General features: G+C 38.8%; 2 protein-coding genes across 2 annotated transcripts in view; both read left to right on the forward strand.

Annotated features, from left to right (window-relative positions):
- map4k6 (mitogen-activated protein kinase kinase kinase kinase 6) overlaps nucleotides 1-10,267 on the forward strand; it is a 28,366-nt gene extending 18,099 nt beyond the window's left edge. Inside the window, exons 18-32 of the mRNA XM_079846826.1 lie at nucleotides 56-356; nucleotides 3,206-3,324; nucleotides 3,464-3,505; nucleotides 3,596-3,680; nucleotides 5,691-5,770; nucleotides 6,044-6,104; nucleotides 6,205-6,328; nucleotides 7,231-7,289; nucleotides 7,376-7,479; nucleotides 7,562-7,736; nucleotides 7,898-7,966; nucleotides 8,708-8,794; nucleotides 8,871-8,941; nucleotides 9,024-9,079; nucleotides 9,164-10,267. Of these exons, the coding sequence (XP_079702952.1) occupies nucleotides 56-356; nucleotides 3,206-3,324; nucleotides 3,464-3,505; nucleotides 3,596-3,680; nucleotides 5,691-5,770; nucleotides 6,044-6,104; nucleotides 6,205-6,328; nucleotides 7,231-7,289; nucleotides 7,376-7,479; nucleotides 7,562-7,736; nucleotides 7,898-7,966; nucleotides 8,708-8,794; nucleotides 8,871-8,941; nucleotides 9,024-9,079; nucleotides 9,164-9,251 (1,521 nt within the window). The 3' untranslated portion in view covers nucleotides 9,252-10,267. The remainder of the gene's footprint in view (nucleotides 1-55; nucleotides 357-3,205; nucleotides 3,325-3,463; nucleotides 3,506-3,595; nucleotides 3,681-5,690; nucleotides 5,771-6,043; nucleotides 6,105-6,204; nucleotides 6,329-7,230; nucleotides 7,290-7,375; nucleotides 7,480-7,561; nucleotides 7,737-7,897; nucleotides 7,967-8,707; nucleotides 8,795-8,870; nucleotides 8,942-9,023; nucleotides 9,080-9,163) is intronic.
- LOC307144444 (protein EOLA1) lies at nucleotides 9,760-11,920 on the forward strand. The gene is made up of 2 exons (XM_079846827.1): nucleotides 9,760-10,597; nucleotides 10,733-11,920. Exons 1-2 carry the CDS (start codon nucleotides 10,339-10,341, stop codon nucleotides 10,957-10,959), a joined length of 486 nt encoding a protein of 161 aa, XP_079702953.1. The 5' UTR covers nucleotides 9,760-10,338; the 3' UTR covers nucleotides 10,960-11,920.
- The last annotated feature ends 76 nt before the right edge of the window (nucleotides 11,921-11,996 follow it).

Below are 11,996 nucleotides of genomic sequence, written 5' to 3' on the forward strand. Positions count from 1 at the left end.
TGTAAAAGTCAAATATCTTGTAGAATAACATAACTCGTGTCTATTTAATCCACAGCACTCACTGGATGAAGAGGATAAATATGGGACTGTGAAGAGAGTGGTCTCTTCTCCCCCACCTGTCAATCAAGAGAAATTATCTCCCGCTCTCTGTTCCCTCTCCTCGCCTCTCATTGGCTCCACCCCTCTGAAGAACCCCGCCCCTGACACTAACCCTGCCGTACTCAGCGAATCAGCTTTGCTGATTGGTTCAACGCTGTCTGACCTGTCACTCCTCACGAACTCCTCCCTCTTCACAGACTCCTCCTTCCTCAGTCATTCCACCAGTCTGGGTTCCCTCTGTTCAACACCAACTGAAAGTGAGTTAAGTCAATTTAAAGAGTATGTACATATGACCACACTTTGGGCCGTTCACACAGAATGCATTTTTCCATTCCACTGCGCTACTTTTCCATTATTTTTCTATGGAAACACGCGCTAGACGGACGTGTTTGACCGTTGCGTTCGCGTCTTGCGTCATTTGCAGCGTCTTGAACGCATGACACGCCGTTCTAAAAATGTCGAATCAGAGGTCACTCTTCCGCCGGAAACTAGACTCGCATATGACCATTACTGGAAGCCAGTGATTATAGTTCATAGAGTTATAAATATGGATATTTTTCGAACAAAGTCGCATCGCTTCGCTTCAGAAGGCCTTTATAAACCCCCTGGAGCCGTATGGATTTCTTTTATGATGGATAAATGTGCTTTTTTTGGGCTTCAAAATCTCAGTTACCATTCACTCCCATTATAAAGCTTGGAAGAGCCAGTATATGTTTTAATATAACTCTAATTGTGTTTGGTTGAAAGAAGAAAGTCACATACACCTAGGATGGCTTGAGTGTGAGTAAATTATGGGATAATATTTGGGTGAACTAACCCTTTAAGACCCCAATATACTAACGGCAAAGTCTTTTTCGTTCTTTTCTTAGGGCTAAATACGTGCGCAGCGATATACTGTTAGCGAACATTTAGATTAATATGTAAATACCGAATGTGCTGCGCAATTTTCTTTCAATAACAAAATAAACACATCAAACATGACAGCGGTGAGAAAACAGTAGTCAAGTAAGCATCTGATCATAGAAATCTGGATGTGTTTGCACAAGCTCTGCAATTCGACACTCTGGTCAAGTCACATCATTTTTATTTATATAGCACTTGATAACAATAGATTGCTTTAAAGCAAGCAGCTTTACCGTATTAAAGGGATAGTTCACCCAAAAATGAAAATTCTGTCAGTAATTACTCTCCCTCATGTTGTTCCAACCGCGTAAGACCTTCGTTCATCTTCGGAACACAAATTAAGATATTTTTGATTAAATCTGAGAGTTGATCACTCCTCCATAGGCTTCTAAGTGATTGAAACTTGCTGGCCCAGAAAAGTTATTAAAGAGATCGTTAATATAGTCCAAGTGACTCCAGTGGCTCAATCTTAAGTATATCAAGCGACGAGAATACTTTTTGTGCGCAAAAGCAAACAAAAATAACGACTTTATTCTACTATTCATTTCCTTCTCTCTGGGCCTCGTAGTGTTTTTGCGTAGCGCGTCTGTGTTGCACGTCATCACGCATCACACACATGACCGGCGTCGGCCAATAGTGAGCATACGTGGTGACGTGCAACACAGACGCGCTACGCAAAAACACTACGTAAACTAACTCGAGGCTCAGAGAGAAGGAAATGAATAGTAGAATAAAGTCATTATTTTTGTTTGTTTTTGCGCACAAAAAGTATTCTCGCCGCTTGATAAACTTAAGATCGAGCCACTGGAGTCACTTGGACTATATTAACGATCTCTTTAATAACTTTTCTGGGCCAGCAAGTTTCAATCACTTAGAAGCCTATGGAGGAGTGATCAGCTCTCAGATTTAATCAAAAAATATCTTAATTTGTGTTCCGAAGATGAACGAAGGTCTTACGGGGTTGGAACAACATGAGGGTGAGTAATTACTGACAGAATTTTCATTTTTGGGTGAACTAACCCTTTAACATAAAAGGACAGTGTCAGTGTCTCATTTGATTAGAATTACAACTTCAGTTTCTACTATAAAGTAGCTCTCCAATGTTTTTACTCGTCTGACCTCGATGTACCGATCAGAAGAAACAAACCGGAGAAGATTTCCACGTCAAAGAAGGCGGAGCCTCAGAACCACACCTACATATTAAGTAATCGCTACGGACCAATGGTAGCTCGTTCCTTTTCTGGAAATTTTGCTTTGGCAAGCCAATTGAAACAAAATAAAAATAAACTCCCAAAATAAACTCCGAATGAATGTTGTTTTGGCCTAATTTTGTTCGAAATGACGTCACAGTTTCGTCTTTCGATTTCGCTTGAAGTGTATCAGGGTCTTTAAAACCCCTCACAACACCTACAGAAACACACTTGAAGGCCCACTGAAGTGCCTGGGAACGCGCAGCTTTGTATGATGCGTTGACGTAATTTCCACTGAAACAGGAAGCTAAGGCGGGACATATTGTATTGCTCCTCCGCCCCCTTTTAAAATAGCCAATAGTGTTTAGTTTACCTCACAGACTGCAATGCGTATGCGAAACCGAGCGCTGATGATACGTTGGATTCAATAGAGGTGTGAATAAATTCTAGCCATTTCATTCTTAACCAACGTACAGTTGGAAAACGAGATAAAACTCAAGCGTTTGAGCAACCGAACACAAATCTTCAACCTTTTTGCTCTGTGACGTGTCAACGGTCGCTTTGGTCAGGTGGTATTTATATCATAGGGGGCGGGACGCTTTCGATTCTAGAGAGCATTTGATTGGACAGAAGTTGTGATGAGAAGCTGAAGTCCGCGGTGATGTCATAAAAATCCTGATCCATTTTAGCGGAAGAGAGAGACTGTAAGTTCAGGCTGTATATCTCCTAAATGCGAATTTTGTCATTGTTTTGGAACACACCAGCTTATTCATAACCTTAAGGCCTAACATATTCATACTAAAAGCTAATTGCTTGATTTCAGGGGGCCTTTAAAACCACTCACATTGGCAACTGCATAGCACTTACAGGGTTTGAACCTACAGCCTTTTTGGTTTTCACCCCAGATCTTGAAGCATCAGGCCACACCGCTCCAGTGAAAATAATGTAGTTTATGGAACACAAATAATACCAGCCTAAAAGCCAAACACTGATGCAGCCGCTGTGTTGAACAGGTTTGACAGCAGAGAGCTCTGTCGCTCCAGACCCAGGAGGACCCAGGAATAATTTCCCCCCACCTGACCCCCCTCTCTCCCCAGAATGGAGCACTCTCAGGAGGAAACCAGACGACGCAGTAAGTAGATCAAGAGGCTCATAACAAAACATTAGGAAAATATTACACAGGTCAACTTGATGAAAGTCTGTGGAAATGTCTATACATTGCCAACATTTCATTGGTCTCTCACACTTTATTCTGTTTTCATTGATTCCAGACAGCCGTTGTCCACGGACTGCCACCTACACCACAAGTACACGTAAGTACAGAGAATCATGTGCTTCTAATTCAATTGCACGTTTTAATTTCATTCTTATTGCTCTGTAATGAATCATAAATTGTCTTCCAGATGGGGGCCTGCTTCTCCAAAGTATTCAACGGCTGTCCATTAAAGACTCACTGTGCTGTTACATGGGTTCTGCCAAAGACCAGAGGTAAGACCAGAGTTAGCAGTAATTATTTATACACCACAATAGGGAAGAAAAGAAACTTCTGTTTCATGGTGACTTTTAATCATTTTTATTACAGTTTCAGTTTTAGTAATTTTACCCCTGGTTTCACAGACATAGCTTAGTTATAGGGATACAAGGGATAGTTCACCCAAAAATGAACATTTTGTCATCATTTACTCACCCTCATGTTGTTCCAAACCTGTATGAGTTTCTTTCTTCTGCTGAACACAAAAGAAGATATTTTGAAGAATGTTGGTAATCAAACCCCATTGACTTTCATAGTAGGAAAAAAAAATACTATGGAAGTCAATGGCTACCGTCAACTGTTTGGTTACCAACATTCTTCAAAATATCTTCTTTTGTGTTCAATAGAAGAAAGAAACTCATACAGGTTTGGAACAACTTGAGGGTGAGTAAATGATGACAAAATGTTCATTTTGGTGTGAACTACCACTTTAGACTAAAATGCATGTTTGAGCTGTTTTAACTCAAAGCAACTGATATATCTTAAAATATGTCAGTGCCATTGTTTTGTCTCAAGATGCACATCAGTAATGTTTTTTTTCTAAGGCACATTTATAAAAGCGACATAAATGTCCTTATTAAACTAAGGCCTAATCCTTAGTCTAAGCCCTGTCTGTGAAACCAAGTCTTAATGCTTAAACTTACATTTAGGCCGAATTTACACTGCAGGTCTTGATGTCCAATTCTGATTTGTTGAATGACTTTCGTATTTTTTGATGACTTTCTTTTAAACGTGACCCACATTCGATATCTGCATTTACATGGCGAAACAACCCAAGGTAGACTTACTGACCTGGAAAAGCTTAGGCCAAAAAGGAAGTAAAAATGGTGCGATTTGCAATGGACGCAGATGACATGATAATACAAGCTTTTGCTTTCCACACCATCTTTAAAGGTCAGCAAAACATTGGGTTGAGCCATCGTCCTCCATTGCGTCATTGAAAAGAGTCATGTGATCGCGGTTGGTGGAGTTGACGTCATTCGCAACCATCGCTTTTTCAACAAACGACTCGCATTGACTGATTACATGCCAGATGCAAATGCACAAATCTGATTCATTTCAGATTTTTTTTTACATATGAATGAGGCCTGAAACCGATCTGAGAATATCGGAATCCATGTGCTTACACATTCATGGGTCATATCCGATCTGTGCCACATGGTAGGAAAGAAATTGGAATTGGGTCACTTGAACCATGTAATGTAAATGCGGCCTTATTTATCGCAGTTACTTGGGAAGGCAACATTTCTAATTTTGAAATTTTATTTTACGTTTTTTATCGAATACTTTTATTTGAGCTTCATTTAAATGATCAGAAACATTTTTAATAGATTTAGCTAACGACAACAACACAGTTTCAGTCAAGACAGTGTAAAAATAGCCTGGCAAGCCAGACCTACATCAAGATGTTGGGTCTGGCAACTCACCATAGACACGGCTCAATCCAAAGGGCGGGATAAACGGCTGTCTTTCAAATTCCCTCTGCATGCAATAGGACAGCGCTTCAACCAACCAGAGCGTTTTCCCAACAGCGGAGCTAGTTGATAGATTCAACTTTTGCCATATCTGGCCGGCAAAACTACGAACACATCTTCCTTTTTTTAAGAATGACTTAAGTGCCGTTCTATGCTCTTTTCTCAAAGAAAAACTTAACTCTAAGTCCTCCAGAGTCGCGGACAAAGCCGATTCGAAAGACTGTTCTCCAACAGCTCCGCCATTCTTTGTTTTCAAGTAGCAGGGAACTGTCGCAACTCTGTCGTCATTATGTTAAGCCCGGCCCACCTACTCTATACACGATGTGATTGGACTGACCCAATTTAGGTTTTTGCAGCTCGAAAGTCAATGGAGAGTTGCTAGACTGCCCTGGCTGCAAAATACATTTTGCTGCCGCTAGGGTGCGTCTAGATTTCTAGGCTAGTGTAAAAACATACTTGTGAAGGTTTCTGTCTGTTGATATTTACCCATAGATCAATACCTTATGCTGGGTGCTGAGGAGGGCATCTACACCCTCAATCTCAATGAGCTCCATGAGGACAGTATGGAGAAGGTAGATTATCTTTATTTACTCAGTAAACTTGAAGATGCTAAAATTGTCCAACTTTGAGTAAATAATATTTAAGAAAGAAAAAGCTCAAAATAAGGCAGTCACACTATGAGATATAGAGGCACCATTACAAGACATAAAAGATACAAAGTTGCATAATACTATAAAGTTACCTTTTTATTTAATTATTTAAATTCTGAGGTGGAAACAAGCTTCCATAATTTACCAGAGCAAATATCCCATGGAAAAGTGTGTAATATTTTGTTTCTTTTCCAGTTGCTTCCTCAGAGGTGCAGTTGGTTGTACGTGATGAACAACGTTCTTATGTCCGTCTCAGGTATGTCCAGCGTTATTAATATGCCCTTATTCAATCTACCATAAAGATCTGATGTCTTCATTAATTGTCTGTCTGGTTCCCTGCTCTCCTCTGTCCACAGGAAAGTCCTCACAGTTGACTTCTCATAGTCTGCCGGCACTTTTTGAGTACCGCAGAAATATGCAGCGTAGACAGGGACATCTGGCCATTAACGCACACCGCTTGAGCACAAAGATAATCGCAAGGTTTGTCACAGATCGGTCAATCTATCCGTATGATGTTCGTTGATGAGGTTACATGAGTTATTATAATGCACAATAATTGGTCGAAACAGTATGTGTATATATATGTGTGTGTATATTTATATATATACGTGTGTTTATATATATATATATATATATATATATATATATATATATATATATGTGTGTGTGTTTATATATATGTGTGTGTATATATATATATATATATATAAATACTTAAAACGTATATAGCTGCATGAACATTCAAAAGTGTGTGTGTGGCGTGTATATATATATATATACTGCCGTTCAAAAGTTTGACGTTTTTGGGTCAGTGAAATAAAACAAAATGATTTTGAAAGACTTCTCTTCTGCTCACCCAGGCTGCATTTATTTGATCAAAAATACAGTAAAACAGTAATATTGTGAAATATTATCAATCACATGATCCTTGAAATGTTTCTAATACGCTGATTTGGGAATTATTATTGGATTTGAGTGAATTATCAATATTGAAACCAGTTGTGCTGCTTAATATTTTTTTGGAAACTTTTTACTTCGTTTTCAAGGTTCTTTGAGGAAATGAAAGTTCAAAAGAACACCATTTATTTGAAATACAAATATTTTGTGCCTTGAACACAAATGCCTTTACTGATCAATTAAATGCGGCTTTTTTGAATATTGACTTTTGAATGTGCATATAGTGTAATTTACTAAAAATAAAATGTATTATACATTTAATTTTTTAAATGTCCATTTTAACAAACATTTATGAAGGATAAAAAAGAATGAAGCTGCCCAAGGAACTCCTTACCCCTAACTATTGTCATTGAGCCGAGCTAGCCGTTCTCAGTTTTCTCAGACTTTATTCATTTAGGCAGTAATTCTCTTTTTTTTTCCTCCAGGAAGTACGCCATGTCAGTAAAGATCCCAGACACCAAGGGCTGTAGAAGATGCAGCGTGGGTGAGGACCAATGACCTCTGTAGGAGTGTGTGAATCATTCTCTGGGCATTTCATGCACATCTTAATGTTTGTTTCTCCGCTTCTAGTACGAAACCCCTACACTGACAGCGTCTTTCTGTGTGCCGCTGTGCCATCTGGTTTAATCCTTCTAATGTGGTATGAACCTCTGCAGAAGTTCATGCAGCTCAAGGTGAGAAATGAGAGATAAGAGCGATGGTTTGTAAAAATATCTGTGCTGTTGCGTAACTTTCCTGTCTCGTTCTTTCTCTCAGCACATTGCTCTCTGTCTGCCGGAGTCCCTGCCCATCTTTGAGCTGCTCGTACAGGAAACGGAAGAGCTGCCACAGGTCTGTGTGGGGGTGAGAAGCCGTCCCAGCCAAAGAGACACCACTGGACAGATGCATTTTGACATCATCCACCTGGATGACACTCCACAAAGTCTGCCAGGTGTGGATACATCAACAATCAGAGGCAATACTGTGAAGTCAAAACTAAAACTATTAATATAAAGAATTGTTCCAATAAGCTACATGATTTACATTGCCACAATGACATAGAGTGATTGGTAGTGTGTTTTTATATTTGACTGGAGTTATGTGACTTCACAGATGGTGAGTCTCTGGAGGTCAAGCAAGTGATTCAACTCGACAGGGACACGGTTCTCATCGCACTGGAAAGTAATGGCCTCTAACAAATACTTAAATACTCCCTCACACACACACACACACACACACACACACACACACACACACACACACACACACACACACAAATATCTAAATATCATTTATTTCAGTACAGTGTCTTGCCCCATAGACTTCCATTATAGGTACATTATTGTCAATACGATTGTTGTGCTTTTACAAACCAATAGGGGTGTAACGTTACCCTCATGTCACGATTCGATACATATCACGATACTGAACTCACGGTACGATATTATTGCGATACTCCAAGACATATAGTTAAAGGTTAACAAAAAAATTAACTGTTGATTAAAATGCTAAATTTGATATTAAATTTTGGGTGTAAATGAATAGGCTTGGACTTATATTAGTGCTGGTAACCAGATGTACAGTACAGGACAATGGTGACACCAGAATAAAAATATTCATGATTCTGAAGCTGAAAATACAGAATTATTTTAGATGAATATGCTTGCACTCTGTCACTCACTAGATATATTTAAAATAATGTAGGCCACTTTTTTCTGGTAACTAGATTGCATTATTATACATTATATTCAACATTATATATAGCAGTTTAATGTAGTACTGACACTAAAAAGTACATATTGTCACTATCCACGATACATATTGTTGCGTTTTTGTATTGCGAGATATATATTGTGACATGATATATTGTTACACCCCTACAAACCAATGAACCAAATCCATTGACAGACCATTCTGTTTCAGACACAGTGAAGGTCGTGAATCTGCAGGCATGTCCGAGCCATCAGAAGACCTCTGAGCTCGCTTTTGAGTTTTCCATTCAGACGCTGGGTAAGTCCTGTCAAGCTGTAGCCATCATGTTTACCTCCTTCTGTTGCATCTGGTGGTAATGTGGCTGTCTTTAAAGTTTGCCTACAGGACAGTGTTCTGGCCTTCTGGAAACATGGTCTGAAAGGAAGGAGTTTACAAACTAATGAGGTAAATCTATAACAATGATGGATTCACTGATGTATGAGAAAGGAAGGAAAACATTTATGAAATATTATGCTTTTTATCTCAGGTTACCCAGGAGATCACAGACAGAAGTCGAGTTTTTCAGGTTTTGGGAACAACTAGGTATGTTTTCACACTGTGGTTGAGCAACATGTTTGGTAATAGAAAAAAAATTAATCATTTACTAATAGTATAATGTTACCGCAGGGATATTATCTTGCAAAGTACTCCTACGGATGATCCGTTTGCCATGAGCAACCTGTACATACTCACGGGGCATGAAAGCACCTACTGATGGGACTGAGACACTGTGAATGTTCAGCAAAAGCTGGAAACACTACAAAGGTCGATAGTTCTCCACTAAAAGGGTCGTGGCTTCAGGCCTGAAAAGCTCCAAGAACAGAGGAAGACATGATGGAGTGATGCACACACAGTTCTCCGGAGCCTTTTAGGACCAGACTCGGGAATTGGAGCTGATTTGGTGGCTTGAGGTTCAACCATTGGAGAAAGTGACCTGTAGACCTACATTAGACCTACACTAGGTTTGAAACAACTTGTGGAACAAGCTGTTATGGGTCACTGACTAAACGAATGAGATGTTCTGTTTAATGTTAGACAGTTTGGTGTATTCCTTGTTTTGGGAAAACTCAGTTATAATTTCGACATGTTTTGGTGTGGTTCAGAATCATCTTTCATTGGCCAGTAAATCCGTTGTATTGATGGAATTTTGTAAAACTTGAAAGCCATGGAAAATCCACCAGAACCCCAAATTGTGAAATACATTAAATAAAAGTAACCAACAAGGATAAATTGATGAATACTTGATTTACTGTTGTTGTATAATTCTTGTGACTTGCACTGCACTATATATTTGTATTGCTTCATGTTAGTTCAGTTGGATAGTTCAACCAAAAATGAAAAATGTGTCATAATTTACTCACCCTAACGTTGTTCCAAATCTATATGAGTTTCTTTTTTCTGTTGAAAACAAACGAAGATATTTTAAAGGATGTTGGTAATCAAACAGTTGATGGTAGCCAAAATACATGTTTTATGTTAAACAGAAAGAAACTCATACAGGTTTGGAACAACATGAGGGTGAGTAAATAATGACAGAATTTTCTTTTTTGGTTGAACTGGAACTATCCCTTTAAGTCCTAGCACTAGTGGGCGCTGTTTCTTGCGTGAGTTGTTTATTTTATAACAGTGTCTCGTCTTTTTTTGAGGCACATTTTAAAAACAGGAAGCGCTTTATCCAGTCGTCCATCAAGTCTTATCCTTATGTCTATTAAATAAAGTACTACTAGTGGGAATGTGCTGTACTTACGACTTACTTAAAACGTGTTATTTGTAGATAAAGAGTTAAATAGCGTATTCTCAGGATGAGTTTAGAGGTGGCTTGCTTGTCATTTCGCCAGCCGTACGCTACCCTTGTGTTGAATGGCGTGAAAACGATAGAGAGCCGCTGGCGGCCCCTGCTGTCCGAGATGCGGAACTGCACCCTAGCCGTTCACATCGCTCAGAAGGACTGGGAAGACGAGGACTGGAGACTCATCCTCACTGAAAGGCTGGGAATGACAACCCAGCAAACGGAGGAACTTCTGATGTCTGGAGACAGGTTTGGACGTGGTGTTATAGCAGGTGAATATTAATTAAAGTACTTTTTAATGCTTCAAGCAAGCATTCTCTAAGTAACCCTGGTCTAGTCTAGCCATACCCTATGCATTAAGTGACTTTGGGGTTTGTGTGTCTATATAAACCATTGTATATGTGCAGGTCTGGTTGACGTTGGGGAGACATGGCGTTGTCCTGAGGATGTTCCCTGTGAAGAGATGAGAGAGCTGGAGACTGCGGCCTGCTTGACTGAACTCAATGTGAAATACCTTACAAGACTCTCAAACCCGCGTTGGCTCAGTGAACCAATGTATTCCAGGGGCCATAAAGATGTGTGGACGGTACACATCCCAGTTCATCTACTTCCCTCTGCTGCTTCTCATCCGTGATAGTGACCATTGAAACAAAATACAGTGTTTGGGTCAGTCCTGGTATTCGGTGCCTTTTGGACATCATACAATTTGAAAAATTAAACTGTTTTAAAAAAAATTTTTTTTGTGTAATCATGATACGGTGATGTAAACCGTTTGAAAAATGTATTAGGTCAAGCTTGGGTACATACATTTAACCATTTATTAAACAAAATCAATGAAATGGTAGATGAAAAACATCCACCCTGTTAAATTAACAACATTTAAAATACTTATGACACTAATTCATGGGCATTGTGTACATTTTTTTAGACGGCTTATGTCCCTTTAAAACACCAGTTCATAAATGACCAGAAAATATAGATAATATGTTTGAATTGTACTTATTTTCGCACAGACGCATCATTTTACATTTTCAGATACAACTGCCTTGAAGGTATTTTTGTTTACTTTTTAAAGTGTTGCATTGATATACTCCAATAAATTTTCTTTGTCACTTAATTATTAATGTTTTTTTTTGTGCCATTTTTATGAAATTATTGTAAAAACAGTTTAGCAGGGTGGACAAGTGGTATAACAAATGTATGGATGGATCATTTTATCTCTCACGACACTTACTAGTGTTACTTTTGTTTGAACTGGATTTTGATTGGAAACATTACAAAACATTACTAAAGAACTTTAAATACACTATTTCTTTCTTCCCTGGGCACCGAATCCCAGGAATGACCCATTTGTGTCTGTAGAGTCACTCAGATGTGAGATTTGTAATCCATGTAATGTATGCAGGTTCTATCTTCAATGTTGAATATAAAAACGTGCATTTGTTACACGTGATCAATCATAGATACATACAGTGTTCCTTTATAATGAGGTAGTAAGAATAACAGGGCTCTTGGAATATTAAAATAGAACACAAACGTGTAATCATTTCAGGGGAAATGAGGATTCAACACTTCAAAAATAAATTCTACATTATGGGAGCATAGTTGTAAGGAGATTTTCTTTGTGTTTTCCCCATTAATTGTGAATAGCTGCTAAGGCAGGATTTGGGA

This window comes from Squalius cephalus, assembly GCF_949319135.1.
Source record: "Squalius cephalus genome assembly, chromosome: 17".
Classification (NCBI taxonomy): domain Eukaryota; kingdom Metazoa; phylum Chordata; class Actinopteri; order Cypriniformes; family Leuciscidae; genus Squalius; species Squalius cephalus.

What these genes read in the sequence shown, in the direction of transcription:
- LOC307144444 (XM_079846827.1), top strand. Translation starts at nt 10,339, where the DNA reads ATGAGTTTAGAGGTGGCTTGCTTGTCATTTCGCCAGCCGTACGCTACC. An exon ending in TGGACGTGGTGTTATAGCAG is followed by an intron (nt 10,598 to 10,732) that starts GTGAATATTAAT and finishes GTATATGTGCAG; the next exon opens with GTCTGGTTGACGTTGGGGAG.